Below are 27,747 nucleotides of genomic sequence, written 5' to 3'. Positions count from 1 at the left end.
CCCTGCGACTTCTTGCTGCCGACATGCGCTCCATCAGGGTCGTTCCAGGAGTGCTGCTGCAGCCTCCTGTACTCCGATGGAAGAGAGGGGCTGGACGCTGCCCTCCCTTGGGCATTGGCAGAGCCGGCTCCTCGGCCTCGGCTCAGGGCAGAGAGGCTGTGATGGTGAACGGGCGTCACCAGCAACACCAGCAGCTGACCGACCAGTAAGGGATGCATGGGCCGTGTGTCGTATCACTGTGGTGGAGGGGTGTGTGCATAGGTGATGTCAAAGTGTGTGTTGGGGGGGGGGTTCTGCCCATCCAGGAACTGTGTAGATTTTGTTAAGCAGGAGCTGGGTGCAGGGCTGAATTAGGGGATTCGGGTGTCCTCCAGATGTTGATAGACTGGGCATGGAGTGTAGTGGTGCAGCAATAAAACGTCTAGCACATTTGCAAAGCTAAGCAGGGTCCGGTATGGTTTCAAATTGGATGGGGAAACCATGTGTTGAGATTCCTGCATTTTGGGGGGTTGGACTAGATGACCGTCAGGGTCCCTTCCAACTCTTCAGTTCTATGATTCTATGACTTCCACGTCTCATCAGCCCCAACCGGCATGGCCAGTGGCCAGAGATGTTGGGAGTTGTAGTTCATCAACATCTGGAGGTCCTGCAGGTTCACCACCCCCTGTATTAATGAATTGACTCCTCTACAATGCAACCTTTTGTTTGGCGCCAGTGAACTTTCTGCACTCTGGTACCTAGCCGTGCTGATATCCTGGCAATAATTCTCTGACCCCACTTTGCTGATATGTTTCTTTGCAGAATGACCAGCTGACGGATGCTGCCATTCTTGGGTTAAACCCAAGGTGGTGTGGGGAAAATAAAAAACCTGGGGTGTCACAATCAATGCGATTCTTGAATTGTGACGCACTTAGGGCCTCACACACTGCCAAGCCTTGCACACTGAAGGGACATGTCCATAGCTGCCAACTTTTCCCTTTTCTTGTGAGGAATCCTATTCGGAATAAGGGAATTTCCCTTAAAAAAAAGGAAAAGTTGACAGCTATGGACATGTCTACCCATGCAGAAGCAGAGAAAAGAAGCTAGGTTGTTGTCGGCCTTCCAGACATACAGCTTTTGTCATTTCCGTGCTCTTATTTTTGGTGCCAATTATTTCCCCCCAGCATGAGACACCTAATGTGCTAAAAGTATTTGCTCCCTGCAGAAATGCTGGTTGCCATTTGAAGCATACCCATAAAAGAGCAGAATTGCATTCAACATGGAAGAAAACACAGGAAATGGGGGGCAGGGGGATTGTGGTAGTGGCATAGCCCCCACTTCTGGTGTCTACGTGATTATGAAAACCTCTACAAGTGATTTGTTTTGGGGGTTTTAATTATTTGTCCAGAATCTGAGCACTTTTTCCTGTATCACTCTATTGGAGGAACTCCTAAAGGTAAAGGTAAAGGGACCCCTGACCATTAGGTCCAGTCGTGGACGACTCTGGGGTTGCTGCGCTCATTTTGCTTTACTGGCGGAGGGAGCCGGCGTACAGCTTCCGGGTCATGTGGCCAGCATGACTAAGCCACTTCTGGCAAACCAGAGCAGCGCACGGAAACACCATTTACCTTCCCGCTGGAGCGGTACCTATTTATCTACTTGCACTTTGACGTGCTTTCAAACTGCTAGGTTGGCAGGAGCAGGGACTGAGCAACGGGAGCTCACCCCGTCGCGGGGATTCGAACCGCCGACCTTCTGATCGACAAGCCCTAGGGCTAAGATGGGATTGTAGTTCAAAATATCTGGAGAGCACCAGGTTAGCAAAAACCGGGTTAACCTGTCCCAAGCCGCATTTTTAGTTCAGGTGGAGGAAATGTGCAGCTTCGCACAGAATATAAAAAACGTAACGTTGAAAACTTTCCAATACTGGGCTGCCTTCAGATGTTTTCTCAAAGTCATACAGTTGTTTATTTCTTTGACATCTGCCGAGAGGGCATTCCACAGGGTGGGTACAACTGCCGAGAAGGCCTTCTGTCTGGTTCCCTATAATTTCACTCCTCAACAGAGAGGGAACCGCCAGAAGGCCCTTGGAACTGGACCTCCACGTCAGGGCTGGACGAATCTCCTTCAGGTATACAGGGTCAAGACCGTTTAGGGCTTTAAAGGTCAGCACCAGCACTTTGAATTGTGCTTGGAAAAGTACTGGGAGCTGATGTAGATCTTTTAGGACCGCTGTTATATGGTCCCGGCAGCTGCTCCCAGTCACCAGTCTAGCTGCTGCATTCTGGATTAATTGTCAGTGTTGGTGATGAGATTTAGAGTTCAACGACAACTGGAGGGCCTCAGGTTCCTCAAATCACCAGTATTTATTTTTAGAAATATATCAGTAACCCTACCCAAGAGGAATATGTTCCTTTGTCCTTTGCTCTATTCCTTTGCCACTCTGTGAGTTCCATTCTCTTCCCCCCCCCCCATATATTTTTATTTTGTTTTCAGCTTATTATAAAGAAACACACTTAAAAAAAACAACTCCCAGAAATCAAATACAAATACTCCGCTGAGCATTGTGACTTCCCTCCCTTCCGTCTCTGGTTTTGTACCTTCACCTCATTCTTCCGCTATTCCAAGTCCATATTTATATTTACATAATTAGGTTATTGTCCGTTTTGTACATTGCAAGTATTGCATCAAATCCTGTCAGAGTTTTCATATCTTTACAATATATTTTCAAATACTCAATAATTTTACTGTTGAGTTCCATTCTCAGGCTGCTGCTGCAGCTGCTTGTTTTTTAACTGTACACTTACCTAAGAGGTTGCCTATACCTGAAATGTGCGACATGAATGCTTTACATCAGTGTTTGCCAAACTTTGCTCTCCAGCTGTTTTTGGACTACAATTCCCATCTTCCCTGACCAGTGGTCCTGCTAGCTAGGGATGATGGGAGTTTAGGAAACACTGCTTTAAATAAATGAATGAATGAATGTTATGTAGGGGTGAAACATGACCTGTTCTCTGCTGTGGCCTCTTGTCTCTCCGCAGGGATGTGTCAGAGAATGGGATGCTGCCTCGCCTTAGCGACCTCCTTTTCTACACAGTAGCCGAGGGTCAGGAATCTATCTCCGTTCATAAATTCACCAGTGTAAGATGCTTCCAGCTGTCCTAAAGGGTGGGTGGGAAAGGTGGGACTTGGGAAGGGCATATTCCCAGGCCTGCCTTGAGATGCTGAGGAATGAACCTGGGACCTTGTGCATTGCAAGCAGATGCTCTGCCACCTCCTACAACCACATGAGGAATCGGGCATCTAGAACCTCTGTCAAAATAGTGAGCAGAGCTTTAAACATCTGCACCCATTAAAAAATCCATAGAAGCAGGAGGCTGGTCTCATTTTCTTTACTGCAAGAGCAGATACTTCCCCCCCTTCAATTTTCACCAAATTTTTATTAGTTTTCTGTAACAAAGTTTCAAAACATTTACAAAACGTTTTGTCATTTTTTAACCTAAACCAAACTTAACGAAGGAAGACTGGATCACAGGTGGATAGAATACAAAGCGCATGATTTTAAAAGGCTAGTTATAGTGGACCAGGTCAATGGTTTCTTTGTACATTTTTCCAATAGCTCAGCTGAGAAAATAAAATAAATGGGAATGGATAAGAAGACAGGTTTTATCCCTCTGCAAGAGCAGATATGATAGATATACCGTATTTTTCCGTGTATAAGACTAGTTTTTTTCCCGTAATAAATTATGTCAAAAATTAGGGGGCGTCTAATGCATGGATAGTGCCGAGTCCATTTTCTTAAATCTGAGTTCCCAAAAATAAGGGGCATCTTATACATGGGGGCGTCTTATACACGGAAAGATACAGTAGGTCATATGCACAGAAAGGAGATGGGAGAAGTTTATTCCAGTCCGTATTGCATTTGAAATTTTGTTTGCGCATGAAATTGCTTTTTAATTGTTTGTATATATGCTGTTTTTCGTATATATGGTATTGTTTTTCATTGTTTCCATTGTTGAATTATTATATTTTTTTACTGTGCAATCACTTTGAGATACTTTATAGGAAGCAATTCAAAAATGGAATCAAATAAACAAATACTCTAACCCGTTCTCATCCCCTCTTCTTGCCATGTGTTCATCTGTGTTGTTGGCATCCGTCTTGTCTCAGGTGGCAATGGAAGAGGGCGCCTTCATTTTTTTATTTTTTTAAAAAAAACTTTATTGGAAAACAATTTACTTATAACAACACAGACAAAGACAATATCTCAATGACAACTAAACATTAACTAACAACACATCGGCTAACATCACACACACTTTTGACTTGCGATTCACCACCTTCTGCTTTCTACGTATTTTTAATCTTTACACATTTCCTGTTACATATCCAGAAATTTTTCTGCATTTATAGTTTTCCTTAATATTCAAGATTCGATCTAGACCTGTCAGGAGATTTGCATTTTCACAATATTGTTTTAAGATATTCTTTAAATGTTATCCATTCTGGTTTGAGTTTCCTCTTATTCTCCCAGTCATTTTCTCAAGTTCCAAGTATTCTATCATCTTCACCTGCCAGTCAAGAGGGCGCCCTCATGTGCTCTTCTCAATTCAGGCCTTGCAAGGCACTGGCCTTTGGACCTCTGACCCACGCCTTCGAGACTGCATGAATCTTCTGCAAAAGGCAGCGCAGGAACCCAGCGCTGGAGGGTTGCTGAACCGGGAACTTTTCCGAAGGTAGGAAATCCTCAGGTGCAGAGAGGGAAGCTAGGAATACATTTGCTAGGCTGACCTAGTTAGTTCCGCTGCCATCCAGGCAAAGGAGCAGGAAGACAGTTAAGGTGGGCAGTGTTGATTCGATTACAAGCAAACACCCCAATTCCCTAGTCCTCATGTCTTATGGCACATTACTCGGCCGCTCCCAATTCAACTCTCCACCTGTCTTTTCTGTCCTCAGGTGTGTGAGTAGCAACATTGTACTGCTGACCCAGGCCTTCCGGAAGAAGTTTGTCATCCCCGACTTCCAGGAGTTCACGTCTCACGTGGAGCAAATTTTTGAAAGCACCAAAGGACTCCAGGAGGGCAAGGTAGAAAGATCAAGCAGTGTATGAGGGCAGAGTCTAAAAATACAAGCAAGTCACAGTGCAAACTTATACATACCTGCTTAGGAGTGAGTGACTTTGAGTTCCCTAGTAAGCATGCATAGCCGGAATAGGGAGCCACTGTCCCTAATTCTTGGCTATTCTGTCTGGGGCTGAAGGGATCTGCAGTCCGACAATATCTGGAGGGCCACAGATTCCCCATCTCTGGAATATAGGATTGCAACCTCAGTTTCTCTATCATCTTCCATCTGTCATTCTGTTGGGCATCAATCAGGGCTGACTTTTGAAGTCCCTTCCAACTCTGGGATGCTAGGATGCAATAAATTATCTACGCTGAGCAGGGAGTGTTTACCCGTCCCCAACAATAATCACCTCCATGAAGTTTATATTGACACCCATCAGAAAGCCTCCCTTCCCACCAATAGATAGTTCAGTTTCTGAATGGCATTTCCGTGCACTGCTCTGGTTTGCCAGAAGCGGCTTAGTCATGCTGCCCACATGACCCAGAAGCTGTCTGCGGACAAACACCAGCTCCCTCGGCCAGTAACACGAGATGAGAGCACAATCCCAGAGTCATCCGCAACTGGACCTAATGGTCAGGGGTACCTTTACCTTTTTTAAGTTAATAGCTACCGAAATTCTTCAGTGGCTGCAAGAAACAGTTCTGTGATTTTTGAACATAGCCACCAAATGAGAGGATTAAAAGTGTGCAGCTGTCAGAGAAGGAATACTGTTGGAAGCTGGTGTGTGTGTGTGTGTGTGTGTGTGTGTGTGTGTTTAGCGGGCACTGTGACAGCTTTAAAAAGACTAGAACCCAAGGTTCGGAATGTATGTTACTGAAGACGTCATAAGTTTCCCATTTGCCATCTTCACAAGAAAATTCACCCTGTAAAAGGTTCTCCTTGAAATTTCCTAGTGCTCCGGGAAATAGCGACCACAGAATAACATCGCCACTTCTGGTGATATGCAGGGTTTTTATTGGAAAGTGTGTTCCTCTGGTGACCAAAGGCTCTTTTGACTCAGCAAAGTCTTCCATCCAGTGAAACAGGGGAAAAGAAGGCAATTAAATAGGCTCCCTCTTCAGTCCACTGAGGAGACCAAAGAGATTTCCATCAGTGGAGTGACAGCACTGGAAGCTGCCTGTGCTGCCTCCATTAGATGGGCAGATAGCTGATACAAGGGAGATAACCATCCTTCACACACACCCATCCCCATTGCTAAATTTGGGGCTGATTTCTCATTCCTTTTTCTAGGTGGCCAACTACATCCCACAGCTAGCAAAGTGCAATCCAGACCTCTGGGGCGTGTCTCTTTGCACCGTGGATGGTCAACGGTGAGTGAAAGGGACCCCAACCTTAAATGTGGGATTGAAGACAAAGAGATAGGAAACAGCTCTCCTGCTGAACTTTTCTGGGTGCTGTCAGGCTTTAGGGATTTGGCTTCCCCCCCACACACACACCTTGACACTAGATAAGCAAAACAAAGCGAAAGGAGTCTCTTACCAGTTAGAGATTTTAATGATCACAGCGAGAGAACAAAGAATCCATTTCTAGGAATGAAGGTGCTCCCAATTAAGGTTTCCACCACTTCCCCCTAGCCACCCACGTCACTACCGTCATTTCCGCATCTTGCAACCTGATCTCGCAACCATTGTGCTTTCTGAGCAGCCACCTTATCTGCTCTCCTTGACCTTGGGCTGAGCAGATGGGTGCTTTCCAGCAAAAGCGAGTCTGTTAACTCTCTCTCCCTCTCCCAGTTCTTCTTCTCCTAGCTGTTCACCACCCAGTTCTTCCCAACTTCGGTCTTCTGAACTATGTCCCTCTGCAAACCACTGTTCCAAATCTACTGTCCCACTGCTCCTGGGAAGATTCAGGATCCTGAGCAGGGGGTGGGGGAGGCTCCCACCATTCCTCCTCAGCACGGTCCCTGACAGATGCATATTGAGGAGACAGAAAAAGATGGTGCCTTCTGTTGTCAGATGTGCCTGTGGACCCCCATAGGGTAAGGCAGGGATGGGGAACCTTGGGATCTGGGACCATATGTGGCCCTCCAGTTTTCTCTGTCTGGCCCTCGGTGTAATTCCCATGGCATGGCAGATCTATTCCTGGATGCAGACTAGGATTCCGGAATGTTCTGGCCTAAGCATAGGTTAGTCAACCATGGGACCCGCAGGGGATTCTGGAAGGAAGAGCTACCAATCCGTACATAACTGTGAGCAAGGAAAGTGCTCTGAGATAAATCTCTTCACGTAACAAACATAGTTGAAGTTCATGTTCTGGTTTTTAAGAGCCCCAGGCCTCTGAACTCGACACCTGAAGCTCTCCCAAAACAACATTTCTACCAACCCTGCTCCGCACCCTCCTTAAATGTTTTTGCTTGGCTAAAATTTGTCCTTGAACTCTGATAACAAGTCCTGCTTACCTGGATAGAGAACAGGGTAGAAATTGGCCCACTGCACAAAGGTAACATTTGCATTCATTACTCCTCTGGCCCCATCCATCACTGGTGTGCGGCCCCCAGAGGTTTGCTGAGAAGGGAATGTGGTCCTTGGTTTGAGAAAGGACCCCCCACTGCTGGAGTTAGGGGTTACAGTAATCCCACCCAGAACCCTGGAAAGCCACTTCCAGTCAGTACAGATAATGCTGAACTAGGTGAACCAATAGCTGGTAGAAGGAAGCTTCCTATGTAACTATGGCTTCTAGCACCCTTAATTATTAAAAATAATAATTTGGTCCCCTTGCCATTTTATCACTGGCGAGCTGAAGGTGGCAGGATTAGGGTGGCATCTTCTGTCCTCAGTTGCCTTGTCTGTCCCTCCCAGGTATTCCATGGGCCACACCAAGACCCAATTCTGCCTGCAATCATGTGTCAAGCCCCTTAAATACGCCGTCGCCGTCAGTGAACTGGGCACTGACCGAGTACACCAGTATGTCGGCAAAGAGCCCAGCGGGCTGCGTTACGACACGCTTTCTCTCAGTGAGGAAGGTAAGGTGGGCAGAATTCCAAATGACGAAGAATGGAGGGATGATGGAGAGAAGCCAGTGTGTGTCTGTGTGAAATACCAAGGTTCGGATCCTCACTGATCCAGCCACAAAGCTTATAAAGTCCTCTTGGGCAAGTCACTAGCCATGCTCACGCGTAACATTAAACCATGGTTTGGCTCTATACAAATGAGCTGAAATGAACCCAAGCAAAGCTTTGGAGTTGCGTGTTTTCTTCCCTCTTCCCATACCCTCCAACATTTCTCCGATGAAAACTGGGACTGTGAGGAGGCGGAGGCTCTCAGTCTCTGCAGTGGGTTTTCATGGAGCGAGACCACCAGGAATGAGCTGCTGTCCTCATTGGGGCTGAACAGCCAGATTTGTGCAGATCATGTTTTTGTTAATAAAAAGTTAGCTGTTGTTTCTTTCTAATAAAGAGTTAACTCCACTTGCTTCGTGTGATCTACTGCTGGCTCGCTCCTGGCACTATAGCATGGGAACATAAACATGCGAGATTGTTACCATCAGTCATTCCAGAATACACTCTCTGTGTGTGTCCCTGTGTCAGACAACCCCCCCCCCCATAATTTGGGGCCAAGCTAAGGCATAATAAGAGGCAATGTTCCATGGTCATGTTCCACAATGATAATTGGTGCCAGCTGTATATTTTTATATACAGTCAAGCCTTGGTTCCCAAACGCCTCCATTTTGGATCATTTCGGCTCCTGAACGCCGAAAACCCAGAAGTGAGTATTCCCAGTTTTCCAACGTTTTTTGGAAGCTGAACATCTGACACAGCTTCTGCTTGAGTGCAGGAAGCTCCTGCAGCCATTTGGAAGCTGCACCTCGGTTGTCAAATATTTTGGAAGCCGAACGCGCTTCCGGAGTGGATTACGTTCAACAACCAAGGTCTGACTGTATTTGTATTTCATTTTCTTACACTGACATCCAGCCTTTCTTCCAAAGTTGTGTACATGTAACTCCCTGGTGGTTCCCCATCCAGGCACTGACTAGTCTCAGATCTGCTGAAGAAGAAGAAGAATTTATTATTTATACCCCGCCCATCTGGCTGGGTTTCCCCAGCTACTCTGGGCAGTTTAGCTTCAGTAAGATGTTGTATCATCTTCATGCTACACCCTTGGTATATAATTGGATAGGCAAACCATATTATGTTATTGGGCCGGCTGTAGGTTTTGTCTTGATGGACTTAAGCAAGGTGAAGTTTGAGTAACCCTGCATTTTTCTTTTTGCGTCCAGGGATTCCCCACAACCCTATGGTGAATGCAGGGGCCATTGTCATCAGCTCTCTCATCAGGGTAAGGCACCTATAGCCAAAGTTCCAGAGGTGGGCTTGAGTTGCCCTGCACTCGATAGTACAAAAAGAAGAGGGCACATCACATTAAGGGGGTAGAGTGAGCACACCTGTGCATGGGCGTACCCGGGGGGGCAGGGGGGCACCTGCCCCCCGAAGCAAAAATAAAAATAAAAAATTAAAATGGTTATCGGCAGCCTAAAAGGAAAAAAAAGCTCTCCTAAAAAAGCTCAACTACTGGTCTTTCTCCCCCTCCCAAAATCTCAATAACAATTGAGCTCTGCCAGCCACTGCGTGTGTGTGTGTTGCGCCGGCTGATCGTTGCAAGGGAGCTTTGGAAACTGAGTTCCCTTGCATGGTGAGTAGTTCGTTTGCGAGGGCTGAGGATCCTGGGAAACTGAGTTTTTCAGCCATTTGGGGCTTTCTGTTTGGGGGGGGGAGTTTTTCTGTTTTTTGAAGCTGTATTTGTTTGCTGTTTACATAATGTGGTCAGTAATCTAAAAACGAAACAAACCCCTAAAAAACGGGGCATTCCTCATTCCCAAAAAAGGTCAACAACTTTGAGCTGAACCCCAAAAAACGGGGGTAGATCACTGCTGAAAGTAGATCACAGTCTCTTGGGAGTTGGCCACCCCTGGTATAAGACATGTAACTAGAATAAAAATTTTAAAAAATTTCAAGCAAATAATTGTAATGACTACTGTAATAAAGCACTGCTATAATTATATATAATTTTCCTAAAATTTTGGTTTCATTCGCCTTTCTGTGCTGAAATGTCACAACCTGAACGACCATGGCTCCCCCCCCCCCAGTTTGATCCTGGGTACGCCCCTGCACAACCAAACCCTGTCCTGAAGAATATGAACTGGAAAGGAAAGTGGTCCAATGCTTGAGAACCACTTTTGTCCTTGGAAGTTCTCAAGTCATGGACAAAACTTAACAGGAATAACTGCATGAGGATCGCCTTTGTTGCCACCCAACAGCAAGCAGAATCACAGAACCATAGAATAATTTAGTTCACAGCTCAGGGTTGTAGTGAACTAGCAGAAGAAGAGAAGTTTGGATTTGATATCCCGCTTTTCACTACCCGAAGGAGTCTCAAAGCGGCTAACATTCTCCTTTCCCTTCCTCCCCCACAACAAACACCCTGTGAGGTGAGTGGGGCTGAGAGACTTCAGAGAAGTGTGACTAGCCCAAGGTCACCCAGCAGCTGCATGTGGAGGAGCGGAGACACAAACCCAGTTCACCAGATTACGAGTCTACCGCTCTTAACCACTACACCACACTGGCTCTCAGCTTTGTACCTGGTATCGCTTGGATCTTCTAAGAAGCCAAAAAGACAGTGCAGTTATTGAAAGGTTCAGTCGGACATCTTGTTTCAAAATGACACCCAAATTGTATCCAAACACAAGACCAAAACCTGCTCCTTGGTCTCAGCAACGATTGTGCAAAATTCGATCACAACATTTTAAGAGGTGTTCAAATGCAGAGTGAACTGACAAGCATTTTTTTTCCAAACTATATAATAGATTATGTTGGTGTACCTCAGTCAAGTTAGTGGTTGTCTTTACCAATGGGCTGTAACTTAGAACGGTACTGAGTACCAAGTGTGGCCTTCCTTCCTCGGTAAAGTGTAAATCTCACAGCTTTACCTGAGGTCTGGACTACAGCAGTTGTGGAGGGACTCCCAGGTTAGGTGACTGACCCACAGCATCAAGATCTGAATCCAGATTATTGCCCCTAATTTGAACACATGATCTGGGGTCTCTGTGGTTGACCTGTATCTCTAAGATACACAAAATCATAGCCAATGTTGGCAGAGGCGTAGTGTGGGCGGTGCTGTGACATACTCTCTGCCGCTGAATCTTAGTCCTACTCAGAGTAGATCCTTTTAAATCAATGGACATGACTAACTTAGGCCTATTAATTTCACTGAGTCTACTCTGGGCGGGACTTAGCTGGGTGCAACTCCAAAGTTTTTCAGAACTCAACTGTCTCCTTTCCTTGTTTTCTTTTAGATGGGCTGCAAGAAAGCTGAGAAGTTTGACTATGTGAGTGTGTCTTATTTCAAATCTCCATTTTACAGTTTCTCAAGGCCCAGGTTTCTCAGGATGGCGGAAACCTATTCACTGGACAGACAAAGTCATTTCTTTTGCAAAACAATCCTGAGTTCTGATTTGGCCTGGGCTTCCAGAATCCCTTGGAAGCTAGTGCTGGAGGGTGAGGAACTTGCAGGGCCCACAGAGGTGTGCTTTCAAATGTTGTTTGCAGAGGCGTAGGAAGGTCAGGTGGTACCCGGTGCGGAAAATTTCTTGTCAACCCCCCCATTGATTCCCCCCCCCGCAAAAATGGTTTTACGTTATTTCATATTTTCTTACAAAGGAATAGTAACAAGTAATAATAATTTTTAAAAACTTTTATTTATATCCCGCCCTTCCCGGCCGAAGTCGGGCTCAGGGTGGCTAACATCAGATACATAACATTGGTATAAAATCAAACAATAATTAAATTACCTCCTAAAACATATCAAAATCAAATTAAAGTCTAATTAGATGACTTTCCACAGGGTTAGGGTTGGGAACAGTAAGTGCTCCACTGAACTGAAATTTCAGCCTTCACGACATAGGAAAACAGCCAAGTAAACAGCTATTTTGGTGGAGGAGGGTCAAGATATTAACCAATATGCATGAAATTTCATTTATTGCTATATCATCCCTAGTATAGTAAGATAAGACTTTTGGAGCAGGCATTTTCAAAAAATAAATAAATAAATTAGTAGGGCAGTAATTGTTCCTTGATAATTTGTCACCCCCTCCATTATGGAACATGGGGTGGCCCGCCCGGCCCTTGCTACGCCCCTTGTTGTTTGTCCTCAGCTAAATCGCAAAACGACAGCAATATTTCTGAAAGGTCCAGTTGGAGTTTGACTTGAGGCAGCTCTAAACGACCTCGGCCCAGTATAACTGAAGGAGCATCTCCACCCCCATCGGTCCAGCTCCGAGGGCCTTCTGCCGGTTCTCTCACTGTGAGAAGTGAGGTTACAGGGAACCAGGCAGAGGGCCTTCTCAGTAGTGGCGCCCTCCCTGTAAAACACCCTCCCATCAGATGTCAAGGAAATGAACAACTATCTGACTTTTAGAAGACATCTGAAGGCAGCCCTGTTTAGGGAAGTTTTGAATGTTTAATGTATTTATCGTTTTTTTACATCCTATTGGGAGCCGCCCAGAGTGGCTAGGGAAACCCAGCCAGATGGGTGGGGTATTATTATTATTATTATTATTATTATTATTATTATTATTATTATTATTATTATATTTATTATAAATGGCAACCCTCTGTCCATCTTCTGCCATGGGAAAGTTCCCTATCTACAAGCTAATACATGTAGACTATCATCACCGTCATCTATTATTACTGCTGCTGCTACTCAATTAATTGAATACTTCTATTCAATTAATAAATAAATTGAATAAATACTACTACTACTAATGGGTGCCTATTAGTATATTATGTAATTTGAATGAGCAGGAAAAGGAAAGGAGGCTAAAGAGAGATTGGGGTGGTGGTCTGGATCACACACATATCTGGAAGACCTTCTTGCTTTGATTCTAGGTGTTGGATTATTTGAAGAAGATGGCTGGAAACGAGTATGTGGGATTCAGCAATACCACGTAAGGCCAGCAGGAGGGGCAACGGCTTCCTGCATTGCTTTTGCAAGAGATGCTAATAACGCTTGTTTTGCTAGTAGCAGGTGTTGTTTTTTTTCATTATTTAAAAAGTGTGGATGTGATTAAAATTTCCACGTAGGGCAGGGAACTCTCATTTTTAATGTAAATGATAATTCCTGAAGGGTGGGCAACCCAGAATCTGGAGTGCAAAATCAAGGAGTGTGTGTGTCTCTTTATAGGTTTCAATCGGAGAAAGAAACGGGAGACCGGAACTATGCCATTGGGTATTATCTTAAAGACAAAAAGGTAAGGAGGAGGAGGAGGAGGGAGTTCTGTTTATTTTTTGATTGGTTGCTTGTATTTTGTTAAGATTCCAAACAAGGCTTAGAAGCAGAAAATGGGGTAAAGGCGGGAAAACATGGTTCCAGCAGACAAGGGACCCCTCTTGGGTTGCTGGCTGGTGTTGAGAGAGGGTGCCTATAAGATGATGTATAGGTGGTATATTACACCAGCTAAATTGGCAAAAATGCACAAAGGTAATAATAAGTGTTGGAAATGCAAAGAGAATATTGGTTCTTTCCACCATATGTGGTGGGAGTGTAAAAAGGTAAAATTGTTTTGGGATGAAATATATAACGAATTGAGAAAAATGTTAAAGTATAATTTTGCCAAAAAAGAGGCGTTTTTACTAGGCATTACAGGTACAGAGATTAAAAAAGAAGATCTAAAAATATTTCAGTATGCAGTGACAGCAGCCAGAATCCTAGTGGCACAAAAATGGAAGCAAGACCTACTACCGAGTTAGATAAAATGACAGGAAGACTTCGAGAACAGCGAGACCAAAAATTCATAAGAGACTGGACTAAATTTACAAATTATTTGAAAGAAAAAACTCAACTAAACACGTTAATAGGACTACAAGAGGCTTTGTAGTTATAGAAGAAATATTGTTGTAAAATGAAATAAGTAATAATGATGTTAAATATGAATAGTAAAGCAATGATAGATATAAGAGGTATAAAAACAAAAAGAGAAATAATTTTTGAAACCAGAAGGAAGGATTGAAGGAAGTCATGGCTATGAAAGCCAAAGTATTAGATTGGATATGAAATAATAATATGTATAATATGTACAATATACTATATGTTCGGAAAACCAATAAAAATGATTTAAAAAAAAAGAGAGAGGGTGCATTTATCCATCCTTGCTAATGTCTGATGTGGTTGTATTCATTTTCTTCCATGCGCCGCAGTGCTTTCCACAGGGAGCGGACATGACGGCAGCTCTCGACCTGTACTTCCAGGTGAGTTGCTTTCTGGACCCCCCATCTCAGCTGGAAATTTGGGTTCCCCCTGAGTTATTATCCAAGTTAAGAGGATCAAACCTGAAAGTGTAATCCGTGAAAGGGATGAGTAAGCGAGATCTTTCCGCTGGGTGTGGCAGTACTGCAGCTGAACCCAGTACTGCAGTTTTTATTTGTGGATGCCTGGATCTATTAAATTCAGTATGTAACCTTCATCTCAAGGGGAAATAACCATCTGTTTAAAAACATACTAAGAATAGATTATTTAGCTATTCTTAATAGCTAACAGAGATAGCAGGGTCACTGTTTCGAGAGGGCGGGGTGGGGGCTGTTCCCAATGCAGTGCTTTATAACACAGGTTGTTGTTTCTGCAGAGCTCCTGTGCTCTTAAAATGCACAGCTTTTTTGCCATTTAATCTTCAATATATCCAGGATTAGGCCTTCACTTGAGTGGAAATAGTGAGACACTTGAAGACTTCCACAGGTTATACAGGCTAAAGTTCTTTCCAGCGTATCTGGCATATAGCTTTGGCAGCGAAACAGATCTAACAAAGCAAGATTTATTCATTGCAGCACAGTATCCATGTATTGCACACATTAATAAGGCCACATCTGGGTAATACATGCTCATTTTTTCTGGAACAAAACTCTTACCACTGACAGTCACAATCTGCTATTCATTTATCTCATAGTCTGCTCATTTTCTTATGTGTGAAATTATCTTGTATGCCTGTACTGTATCTATTTTCCCTGGCCTGTATTAGCCTGTTATAACTAACCATTGCCTATTACATTTTAATGAAAGTTCAAGAAACACATTTAAAAATATATATTTATTAAGTTATATATTTATTTAATCATTGTATAAGGTATAGCAAGTTTTGTTTCATTATTAAGGGAAGCGTTACACAGACAATTGGAAGTCAATTTTTAATTGTTATTTATAATTTTTCTGTGTTTGTTTTTTCAAATATTATTTTTTGTGGATTATAATGTATAGATTATATGTTTGTTTGTTTGTTTGTTTCTATTGGTTGATTTGATATGGTTGTATTTTAGAAGTCTGAAATTAAATAAAGCTATTTTAAAATAAAAATTATATATATATATATATATATATATATATATATATATATATATATACACACACACACACACACACACACACATATATATATATTTACAGGAGTAGGTCTTGAACCTCAGTGTGAATTTTGTCTCTCCAGCTGAAATCTGAAATGGCACTCCAATCTTTACAGATAAAACATGTTTTTCAAAAATCACAATAACCTGCCCACCCAATAACTTCAGTTATGAAAAGCCAACCTCAATAAGACAGATTTCCCCCAAACACCTGAACAACTGGTTCTAGAAAAACACGGACAAATTCAGGTGCAGATTCTGCAACACACACACACACACAGAGAGAGAGAGAGAGAGAGAGAGAGATTCCCGAGCCATGGTTAGTCTGCTCCTCAAGCAGGTTGAGGAACCTGGTTTGAAATTTCCATAGAATTATATTGATTTGAATCCTTAGTGCCCAACTCTGTCCCAAAGACGGCATTCTTAGAAATTCAATTCTAGGTTTTCTTCTAGGCTGGTAATTCATGACGGAACCAAAAGTTCAGTCCAGTTTTGCTTCTTTTCCTAGAAGCAATACGTGCAGTGGTCAAAATCAGGCAGATTCTAGTTGATTTGGGGATCAGTGCTAAGGTTATTTTAGAACTTACGCAAACGTTCGGGTGGGGTGAGGGAATGGATTGTAAAGCCCATCTTGGACTAGACTGCTTCAAAGTGCAGTTGAGGAGAGAATCTTTTCATGTCTGAATTGCAATCCATATTAAAAAAAACTATTGTACCTAGAATGTAAGTTAAAAGGGATTTCTCCCACAGTGTGAGAAAGTGAGAGCCAGTGTGGTGTAGTGGTTAAGAGTGGTAGACTCGTAATCTGGGGAACCGGGTTCGCGTCTCCACTCCTCCACATGCAGCTGCTGGGTGACCTTGGGCTAGTCACACTTCTCTGAAGTCTCTCAGCCCCGCTCACCTCACAGAGTGTTTGTTGTGGGGGAGGAAGGGAAAGGAGAATGTTAGCCGCTTTGAGACTCCTTCGGGTAGTGAAAAGCGGGATATCAAATCCAAACTCTTCTTCTTCTTCTTCTTCTTCTTCTTCTTCTTCTTCTTCTTCTTCTTCTTCTTCTTCTTCTTCATATGCTACTTTCCCTCATGAAGGGAGATTTTGACATGGGGAGTATTCAAATGCATAATCTCCCGCCTGTAGTCTTTTAACTGGAAAGACTGTACTGCATATTTTTTCTCTTTGTGTTGAACAGACACTTAGTTGTGCCCTGCAATGTCATGTCTCAGCAGAGTCCAGGGTCCATTTCTGGGACTTATTCATAGCTCTAGATACTTGAACCTATTATGATTCTCATACCTTTGAATATTGCTTCTTTGTTAACGATACAATAACGACTTTTCCTCCCATTTCCCCCCTCCCCAACCCTTTCCCTTTAACCCCCCCCCTCCACCCTGCAAAGCTGTGCTCTGTGGAAGTGACTTGTGAGTCCGGCAGTGTCATGGCGGCCACACTGGCCAATGGTGGCATCTGCCCCATCACGGGCGAGTGTGTGTTGAGCGATGAAGCTGTACGCAACACCCTCAGCCTCATGCACTCGTGTGGCATGTATGACTTCTCAGGGGAGTTTGCATTCCATGTAAGTGTCTGCAGTATCTATTGGCGGGCTGCAAATGGGAGACAACTGTGTGTGCTTCAGTATTGAAGGAAGTGTGTTTGTGTGTGATGGTGATGATAATGATGATTTATTGAATGTATATACTGCTCGATACCCGGGGGTCTCAGGCAGGGCGTATGAAGGGGGGCGGAGGGGGCGGTCTGCCCCGGGTGCCACTCGGGGGGGGGTGTGACAAGATGGCCCGCTGCCTTCCCCCAGCTGTAGAGCAGCTGAGGGCACGCACGCAGTCAGTATGGGCGACACTCGTGTGCGCCACCAACAGTCGTCGTCGTCCCCGGATCCTGCCCCAGGTGCTGGAGAGGGTTCCTCCGCCACTGGTCTCATGGCAGTTCACAGAATTAAATCAAGATTTAAAAAAAACCATGAGATACCTATTAAAAATTAAAACAACAACCCTATAGGCCCTCCCCCCCAAAAACACATTTTTAAAAGGCATAGGATGTAAATTGGATCAACTAAAGGCCTGGTTCAAAAGGAACGTTTTTGCCTGACACTTAAAAGTGTACAGTGGTACCTCGGGTTACAGACGCTTCAGGTTACAGACACTTCAGGTTACAGACTCTGCTAACCCAGAAATAGTACCTTGGGTTAAGAACTTTGCTTCAGAATGAGAACACAAATCGCGGCGTGGCAGCAGTGGGAGGCCCCATTAGCTAAAGTGGTACCTCAGGTTAAGAACAGTTTCAGGTTAAGAACGGACCTCCAGAACGAATTAAGTTCTTAACCCGAGGTACCACTGTATAATGAAGGTGCCAGGCAAACTTCCCTGGAGAGAGCATTCCACAGATGGGGAGCCACTGCAGAGAAGGCTGTGTTTAGAGGGGAAACTGTTGGAATCTTTAGATGAACAAGATCCCCCTTGCATTCTGGGGAAATACTAAAGATCACAAGACAGAGGTTAGCATGTCTACATACAGGAAACAGGAGGTTAGCATCTGCACACTGGCAAACCTGGACACTTCCGAGATTTTGCCTCATGCACATTTTTATATTTCACTTGTCCATCTGTGGGATCTGTACCCCACCATGAGTTGGCTGTACGCAGATGTTGAAACAAACCAGGAGATAGAAACGGCAGGTTGAAGCTTTAAACAAAACCAGAGAAGGTTCTCAAAATATGGGGGGGGTGACGACACAGGAGCCCCCCAAAATGAGTATATAAAAATGATTCAAGAAATAGCAAGACCAAAAATAATCCACACCCCCCAAAAAAAACCTACATGAGAAATAAACATCTTTTGTTAGCAATTGGTAGCAATTTTTAAACGTGATGTTCATTGCTTTGGAGGGATTCCTGTGGTTTTGTTTGTTGCTTTCCCAGGCTGAAGTTTTTAGCCATGCCAATTTAGGATGCTTGGGGATTCATACTGGACCCCTTCAAATGTTGCATAGGATCCTGAAAATCACTCTTTGGGTTGCATGTTGCAAGTGTCAAAGGTTAACGCATGTTCTGAGAGTTGTGCCCTGGCATTCACTCTGACATCACACGATTCTCATAGCTAAGTGCACTTCTCAGATTTGCACCTGCACCATTGACGACCTCATTCTGAAGGGTAAGTGCCAGCTGAGCCACCATATAGTGAGAATGGGTGTATTTGGCAGGTGAGGACAATTGGGAAAACCAGACATCCCTAAGATTATGGAGCCCCAAAGCGCTGCTTGGGAGTATTTGCGCAAATGGGCTAGCCTAGCTCTGTGGCTACCTTTGCACAAAAGCACTGTAGATCTCGTGACCCGTTTTTCCCTGTGGCAACTGAGAGTCAGTAGCTGAAGATGCAAACACAGCTCACTTTATTTCTTTCTTTGTTCCTAGCATATCCCAGTGCAATCTAAGCCCTTTTGCACCATGTAGTCTAACCCATTGAGGCTGCAATCCTATCTCCACTTACCCGGGAGTAAGTCCCGTTAAATTCAATAGGGCAAGTGTAGAGATGGTGAGGATTGTGCTGTGAGTCTGCAAAGAGCTCCCTGAATATGATCTTAAGGCTGTAATGTGCTTTAGATCGGGTCTTCCCTATGCCCTTTTGCAAGAATTAACTTTCTCATCCTCCCTTGTTGCATTTTTGGTTTAACATCCACTGCCAGATGCATTATGCTTCTGAATTCCAGTTGCTGGAAACTGCAAGAGGGTTTTGTTCAGGTCTTCCTGGTGCACTTCTGATAGGCATCTGATTGGCCACTGTGAGAAAAGGATGCTGACCTAGATGAGCCACTGGCCTGATCCAGGAAGCTCTTCTTATGCTCTTACAAAACTTGAGGAAGAATTCTGCACCACTCAAAAGCAAGCCCGTTCCTCGCCCTTCATCTAATCCCACCCCCCACACTTTTGCTTCCTCGTTTTCAGGTTGGTCTACCTGCCAAATCCGCCGTCTCTGGCGCCATCTTGCTGGTGGTGCCCAACGTCATGGGTGTGATGTGTCTGTCGCCCCCTCTGGATAAAGGTGGCAACAGCACGAGGGGGATTGGGTTTTGCCAGGTGAGTTTCCCCACATCCATATGAGCTCCGATGAATCAGTCAGTGCGAACCACCTGGTTGAAATGGGAGGGGTGGCTTGATGCAAGTCACTCTCCCAACCTCCATACCTGTGGCGTGTGGTGATTTTTTTTTGCAGGGGAACAGTTAGGGCCAGAGGCACCAGCTTGCGAGGGTGATGGGGGGGGGAATGTTGTGTGTGTGAGCACCGCACCTCCCTCCCTAAGCCAGACAGAAGCTTCCTGGACATTGGGAAGGTCTCTTGCCTCTGACAGAATGTTGGAGCCCTCCTGCCTCCTTTCCATAGTTGGGCGGGCTTTGGGAAAATGGTGGGAGGGCCCTTGTTCCTGTCAGAGCATTATGCCCCCCTCCCTAAGCCGGGCAGAAGCTTCCTGGACTTTGGGAAGGAGGCGCCAGGTTAACATTTAGGGCAGTGTTTTTCAACCTTTTTTGGGCAAAGGCACACTTGTTTCATGAAAAAAATCACGAGGCACACCACCATTAGAAAATGTTAAAAAATTTAACTCTGTGCCTATATTGACTATATATAAAGTAATTCTCTTGAACAGGAATCAAATAAACACAAAGAAAGTATTTTATAATTACTTTATTATGAAATAGTAAGTAAACAGAAATATGAAAAATTATAAAATACTTTATTCAGTGTGCAACCAGGGCCTGTTTGGCTGAACACAAAGCTGATATTCTGGCTGGAATTTTTCCCACGGCACACCAGGCAACATCTCGCGGCACACTAGTGTGCCATGGAACAGTGGTTGAAAAACACTGATTTAGGGGACTATCCTAGTCCCTCCGGTCCAATGACTACACGCCAGTGCTCCATTCCGCCGACCTGGTGCTTTCCTGGTGTTTTGGGCTACGAATCCCTTCAACCTAAGCTGGCTTGAGCTGACAGGAGCTGCAGTTACATGTTGGGGCACCAGATGGATGAAAAGCTGTTTTAGGAGTAAAATGAAAATAACAGCAAAACTTCATCCGCACTGAATGTTGAAGTCGGTATGCTTCTGAATACCGGTTGAAGGGCGTTGCAGGAGGGGAGAGGGCTGTTGAGCTTTGGTCCAGCTTGCATGCTTCCCGTAGGAATCTTGCTGGCTGCTGTGAGAGCAGGAGTAGATGACCCATTGACCGGATCCAGCATCACTCCTCTTCTGTTCTTAAAGGAAGAAAATGCATTTGCATAATCTGTAAAGATTTAGAAGTTGCCCGATTTTTTTTCTGGTGCAGACTTCGGATTTTATTTAAAACTTTCAAAGTTTGGGTTTCCCAAACTTGGATCTCACACTGTTTTTGGACTAGAGTTCCCATTATCCCTGACCACTGGTCCTGCTAGCTAGGCATGATGGGAGTTGTAGTCCAAAAACAGCTGGAGAGGAGACCCCAAGTTTGGTAAACACTGGCTTAACCCTTTGAAAGTTTTATGGTGAAATATTCTTCTTGTGACTTCTGACCACTTTCCCTTGTGCTCCACATGCTCCCTCCTATTTCTGCAGGAACTGGTCTCGCTCTTCAACTTCCACAACTATGACAACTTGCTGCACTGCACCCGCAAGATGGACCCACGCCGCGAAGGAATCGAAGTTAGAGTAATGACAGAAACGGTTGTCTGAAATACAATGACAGATTTTAGTGGAAGGGGGCAGAAGTGAAGCTTGGGATGGGATGATTAAAAAATATATAAAAATTGCACCAGTGACCCATCAGCATATTATGATAATAAGCTCTGGATTCTACGCTGTTGGGTGCTTTGAAGATAAAAACTTTTTACTTGTCAGGCTGGCAACGACTGGACAAGTATTATTTACAAACTCCTCCAGATAGCTTCTGTGATAAGTCCCCGCACCTCTCACCTTCTCAGTCAATAAATAACTCACAGAAATATCCAAGCAGCTCCCAACCGCCACCTCCTTTCCCCAATATCATCAATTCGTTCTGAAATACATTCCCAATTAAATTACATTACAAATACTAACATTTTTTGCTTTAGTTACAGGTAGGTAGCCGTGCTGGTCTGCCGTAGTCGAAATGAAATTAAAAAATTCCTTCCAGTAGCACCTTAGAGACCAACTAAGTTTGTTATTGGTATCTGAAGAAGTGTGCATGCACACAAAAGCTCATACCAGTAACAAACTTGTTGTTGTTGTTGTTGTTTAGTTGTGTCCGACTCTTCGTGACCCCATGGACCAGAGCACGCCAGGCACTCCTGTCTTCCACTGCCTCCCGCAGTTTGGTCAGACTCATGTTGGTAGCTTCGAGAACACTGTCCAACCATCTTGTCCTCTGTCATCCCTTTCTCCTTGTGCCCTCCATCATTCCTAACATCAGGGTCTTTTCCAGGGAGTCTTCTCTTCTCACGAGGTGGCCAAAGTATTGGAGCCTCAGCTTCAGGATCTGTCCTTCCAGTGAGAACTCAGGCCTGATTTCCTTAAGAATGGATAGGTTTGATCTTCTTGCAGTCCATGGGACTCTCAAGACTCTCCTCCAGCACCATAATTCAAAAGCATCAATTCTTCTGGTCCAGCTCTCACTTCCATAACAAACTTAGTTGGTCTCTAAGGTGCTACTGGAAGGATTTTTTTTATTTTTTGCTTTAATCAACATGCGTACGTTGGGAGTGTTGAACACCTCCAAAATGAGGAGGACTAGAAATCACCGTATTTTTCGCTCCATAGGGCGCACCGGACCATAGGGCGCACCTCGTTTTTAGAGGAGGAAACAAGGGGAAAAAATATTTTTCTGGTTTTCCTCCTCTAAAAGCCCTGTTTTTTGAGGATCAGCTAAAAGTTTTGCAGCTTTTTTTGCAAAGGGAAAAGCCCTGTTTTTCTGAGGATCAGCTAAAAGTTTTGCAGCTTTTTTGCAAAGGGAAAAGCCCTGGGGTTTTTTTTGAGGATCAGCTAAAAGTTTTGCAGCTTTTTTGCAAAGGGAGAAAAACAAAGCTCCTTTTGCAAAGGGGGAAAAGCAAAGAGGAAAAGCCCCATTTTATGGGGTTCAACTCACATTTCTGCAGCTTCTGAAGGAAAGGGACCCATTTCTACAGTTTCCAGACAGATAATCTAATCAGCCAGTCACATGTCGCTGGGGAAACAAACAACCTCCCTCTGCAGCACATTCAACAAAGGAGGCCTGGGCAAGGGGGCAGGGCTGAAAGGGAGCCGGGACTCTTATCTCTCTCCCGATCTCTTGCTGATCAGCTGCTGACCAGGGTCCTTTCAACACCCCTTTTTCTCTTTGTAAAATAAAAAGCACTATCTGCTTTTGGCCCCTGGGCAATTCGGCTCAAGGGACCACCATTCGCTCCATAAGACGCACAGATATTTCCCCTTAATTTGTAGGAGGAAAAGAGTGCGTCTTATGGAGCGAAAAATACGGTATATACCGGACATAACATTTTGAGTACTGTGTGTGTGAAGTCACAGAATATGAATAGTCCCAGCTGTAGCACATTCCATAACGTTCAGAACGCTTTAAAATAGGATTAGGCAAATTCATGGAGGGTAAGTCTATTGGTGGCTGCTAGCCACAAGGGCTATGCATCGCCTTCAGTTACTGGGAATCACAGTTGGGAAGAGTGCTGCTGTGCCTGGGTTCTGCTTGCAGGCTTCCCATGGGCATCTCATTGACCATAGTGAGAACAGAAAGCTGGACTAAATGAGCCTTTGGCTTGATCCAGTAGGAGTCTTCTTAACACCTTGTTCCGTCTCTTTTCAGAACAAGACTGTGGTGAACCTGCTGTTTGCTGCCTACAGTGGCGACATCTCTGCTCTTCGGAGGTACGGGCCAGCTAGACTAGGGGAAAGACAGTGCTGGGGAGAGATTTCTTGAACTGCCTTTCATCAGGGATGGGGAACCCATCAGCCCCAGCCAGCATAGCCAGTGGCCTCAAGGATGATGGGAATTGTAGTCCAAAACATCTGGAGGGCCATAGGTGCCCCATCCTTGATCAAGTTCAGCGTTTCCCAAACTTGGGTCTCCAGCTGTTTTTGGACTACAATTCCTATCATCCCTGACCACTGGTCTTGCTAGCTAGGGATGATGGGAGTTGTAGTCCAAAAAACAGCTGGAGACTCAAGTTTGGGAAACACGGATCTAGTTTATCTGACTATACGGTAGTTTAAATTGCTCTGTGTGGTAGTCCTCCTCAGAGTATAAATTAAGATACATGACTAACAGCCCGTTAATTTCTATGGGTCTACTCTGAGCAAGACTAGCACTGGAAATAACACTGGCTCCCTTCTTGGCTTCCCTCTAGATTTGCCCTGTCAGCCATGGACATGGAACAGAAAGACTACGACTCCCGCACAGCTCTTCACGTAGCTGCAGCTGAAGGTAACATGCTAGGGGCACAAATGTTTCATGAGTCTAGGGCCATGTTTGCACCTTGCAGGCCTGCACAGCCCCAATGCACCTCAGAACTTCGGTCATGCCCAGTGTTCGAAATTTTTGCACGTGGCTATGGACCACTTTGTGACCAAGTGACGATGCCTGGGTACCAGGATGGTGCCTGACATCTCCACCATCTGAGGATCATTGGATATGGACTGTTCCCATACACCAGTACCCCACCCTGTTGAATACTATCAGTTATATTTTATCTGCGCTCCGGTATGAGAAAGAGGGAGCCCTCCTCTCTCCTTCCAAGTCCAGAAGAGCCCCCCTTTCTTTCGGAGGTGCGCGCGAGGGCAGAGGCTGGCTCCCTCCCCTGCCTCCACCTCAGCTCTGCCCCGCTGCTGCCTTGGCCCTGCCTGAACGCTCCCCTGCCGCGCCTCCACCTCCAGGCAGCTCAGCCAATCCGGACCCAGCCGATAGCAGCGGCGGCGGTTGCGGCAGCGCCGCTACTCCAGGGTGCTGCACTGCGAGTGGGCTTCACACGCGCACTCTTGGAAGGAGAGAAGAGGGCTCCCTCTTTCTCATACCGGAGCGTGCCTGAAGTACTGGTAGTCCGAGGGAAGAGAGGACGGGTTTTCCAAGCCCCTTTTCTCTCCCCGTTAGGGTGGCGCTGCCGGTGGGGCTGGAGGGTGGAGGCGCCCTCCAGGCCCTGTCGCCTTGCGCCAGTAGCCTCAATGGCTAAGACTGCCCTGCCTGGACCCACCATTCCAAGATCTTGTTGGACTCCAACTCCCATCAGCCCCAGCCAACGTGGCTGATGCTCAAGGATGGTGGGAGGTGGAGTCCAGCAGCATATGCAGGTTTCTCTCCCCTGCTCTAAACTTTAACATGTCTCCACAAACTCTATGCAACCTTAGGGGTAAAAGATGCCGGAATCTCTCTCTCTCCCCTCCCCTCCCCCCTTACCTTCCCAGCTAATCAATTTTCTGTGTTTTAAGAAAAAAATTAATTTCAAATATTTTGACTAAGCAGGACTGTATAAAGTAGTGCTTCTTTTACACTGGGACTGGGAAAAGTCCCAGGCTTTAATGTAGGTTAACGGGCATTTTTAAGGCTCTGTCTTAATGGGAAGTTAGCAGACTGTCACAGCTCATACACAAGGAGCCTCCGGTTTTGTAGCAAGAATGGGACCTCAGATTAAACCATCACTGTGCTCTCTGCAAGCTACAGGGGTTTGGGGGCAGACCAGGGTGCATTTAGGAAGAATTAAACCTGTTTCAAGGCGGCATAGGTTTACAGTTTTGCTGTGTCCATCTATTGTTATGAGTGAGCTACTTGCTCTGTAATGACCTTCCTGCAACCCACCAACTCTCTGCTTAAATAACTTTGTGACTTGTTGCAGGTGGGCCAAGAGGTTGAAACTTATAATTCTGTGATTCTCACCCCCCCCCCGCCCAGGTCACCTGGAGGTTGTGAAGTTTCTGGTGGAAGCCTGCAGAGTAAATCCATTTGTCAAAGACAGGTGAGGAATAGCAGGCTCATGAAGGACTGGGGAGGATCCAGTTTGACTCCATCCTTTTCTGGGACATCAGGGATTGCCACAGCCAGAGACAAGTTGTCAGAGAGCCTGTTGGGCCTTCCCATTTGGCCCACTGGTGTATTTTGGCCCAACCCACTCCTACCTGTCAATCTGTCCATCACCTGATGACATACAACATCGGATGCATGACAAGTACAGTGGTACCTCTAGTTGTGGACAATCTATTTTGGGGTATCGTTCGCACCCCAAAAAGTCTGCAACTAGAGCGCCTCTTCTGCGCATGTGCGCGGCCCGATCTAGTGCTTCTGCGCATGCGCAAAGCGCACAGAATGCTTCTGCGCATGTGGGGAAACCCGGAAGTAAACACTTCCGGGTTTGCCACGTTCTTAAGTTGAAAAAACGCAACCTGAAGCGGCTGTAACCCGAGCTATGACTGGAAATGCATGGAGCCAAACTGAACAGGATTAATTGGGCACAAACTTTAACCTTGCTTCTTCCTTTCCAGTAACATAAGACACTTTTTGAATGAGGTACCCATCTATGGTGGTGAGAAAGTCACCCATTTTTATTTTTTTAAGCACCAAATTCTAGCTTGATATGAAGAATCAACTACGTACTTAAGAGTATGCTCCCAATTAATCCTTTGCAGCTGCAACCATGGCTTGAATTCAAACTGCACCAACAAAGATGCACTCCTCCTTCTTCCTTTGAACTTGAATCACCTAGCAACATACCTCTTGTGGTGACTGACAGACGGGCAGTCCCAGCCACCCGTCAAAGTGTCCTGTGTTGAGTTCTAGATCCGGCCCACTGATTGGATCCAGTTTCTAGATAGATGGTAGCTGCACATGCCTTCATATCTTGCCTTCTCTGCAGGTGGGGGAACATTGCCTTGGATGATGCTACCCAGTTTAATCACTTGGAAGTGGTGAAGCTACTCAAAGATTACCAAGACACCTACATATTGGGAGCCAGCCAGGCCCGGGAAGCAGCTGAGGACCTTTCCAAGGAGAACTTAGAAAGCATGGTGTGAAAATTGAGAGCTATTATGTTAGCTGCGTTTCAACACAAATTTAACTAGGTCACTTGCTCTCATTTCCGAAAGGAGGCAGACACACCAGTAGACTTACTTCTGCTTAGGATTTGAGCTGAGATGTGGGTGGGTGGGTCCATCCTAAAGGCTCTTCCTGAAGTTTCATGCAGTCAGTCTCCCAATTCTTGGGTTATAGGAAACACCTACACCAGTTAGTTCCATGCACAAGCTCAATACTTGGTGGCACAGCAGTAAACTTGGTAAGAGTCCACAGAAACTGAGCTAGCATCTACTGGAGGGAGACACCAAAGTGGGACCTTGTCTTAAGAGCTAACACTTCACGCTGCCTGTAGATCTAAGCAGACATGGCTACATAGGCAAAAGGCATTTAAGGGCCAAAGTAGGCCTGCCCCTTTGCCCTACACTGTTATCCCCATTAAGTACTATGACTTTCTGTTGCTCCCTTCTTTCAAATAATTAGGAACCTCAGCATGCAGTCCTAGTATTTGTGTAACTGGGATGGGGGAAGCTTTCAGGCTGCGACTGCAGAGTTTTATCTTTTTTAACATCGCCGTTTGGATATGCAATTTGTTAGGGTGGTTTGCAAAACAAAAAACACCAGCTTTGAAGACCAGAAAGGGGCAAAGTGCACACCCACATCGAGCAGTGCCTGCCTGCAATGCTGGAGATAAGACAATCTCTCTGGGCCTTAGTTTTCTAGACAAACTAAACATTGCCCTAACTTTCTAGACAAGTCCAAGGATAAAAGTGGCAAGATCACGAGGTGTGGAATGATGTGGTAATACGGGTAGACAGAGTTACAACCCTAAGCATATTTGTTAAGTCCCAACTGAATTTGCATGAGTTGAACAAGTGCATTTAGAATAAAGAGAGGAGTTCAGAGGAGACATTGCATCTGGCTCCCAAATGGTAGTCTTTTCTTCACAGAGCCTATCTCCTTTCAGTAGCAATTCTAGACTGAAGGGTGTTTGTTTGTTTGTAAGCTTTTCTTAAACCATGGGATGTTTTCAGGAAAAAGCACTGGTCAGTCCAAAGCAGCTTAGGAGAGCACCAACAGAAAATACAATGTTTCAGATAAATTTATTTTTATTGATTGTGATAACTACACAACAGCCAACACACATAGTTAACAGAATGCTGCTCTTCCTTGATTAAAAAAAAAGCTCCTTGTTGTCTTCAAGTTGTGTTCAATAAAATAAAGCATACCTCTGGAGAACGTGTTAGCGTGCTACATCTGAG

At 45.0% G+C, this 27,747-nt stretch overlaps 1 protein-coding gene across 5 annotated transcripts; it reads left to right on the top strand.

Annotated features, from left to right (window-relative positions):
* Positions 1-27,719, top strand: GLS2 (glutaminase 2). 5 transcript variants are annotated; one of them, XM_033138635.1, is made up of 18 exons: positions 1-205; positions 3,021-3,120; positions 4,594-4,715; positions 4,936-5,065; positions 6,334-6,413; positions 7,902-8,065; positions 9,319-9,377; positions 11,392-11,424; positions 12,986-13,044; positions 13,281-13,347; positions 14,294-14,344; positions 16,882-17,058; positions 19,442-19,573; positions 21,082-21,168; positions 23,297-23,358; positions 23,838-23,914; positions 25,373-25,436; positions 26,331-27,719. In XM_033138635.1, the coding sequence occupies exons 1-18, from the start codon at positions 24-26 to the stop codon at positions 26,485-26,487; spliced, it is 1,803 nt and encodes a 600-aa protein (XP_032994526.1). In that variant the 5' UTR covers positions 1-23; the 3' UTR covers positions 26,488-27,719. The 5 variants fall into 5 exon arrangements, with proteins under 5 accessions (XP_032994526.1, XP_032994525.1, XP_032994524.1 ...); XM_033138634.1 differs by having other exon boundaries at positions 21,082-21,174; XM_033138633.1 differs by having other exon boundaries at positions 21,082-21,189.
* The last annotated feature ends 28 nt before the right edge of the window (positions 27,720-27,747 follow it).

Source organism: Lacerta agilis, chromosome 2, assembly GCF_009819535.1.
Source record: "Lacerta agilis isolate rLacAgi1 chromosome 2, rLacAgi1.pri, whole genome shotgun sequence".
NCBI classification, from domain to species: domain Eukaryota; kingdom Metazoa; phylum Chordata; class Lepidosauria; order Squamata; family Lacertidae; genus Lacerta; species Lacerta agilis.
This window is presented reverse-complemented; position numbering and strand designations above follow the sequence as displayed.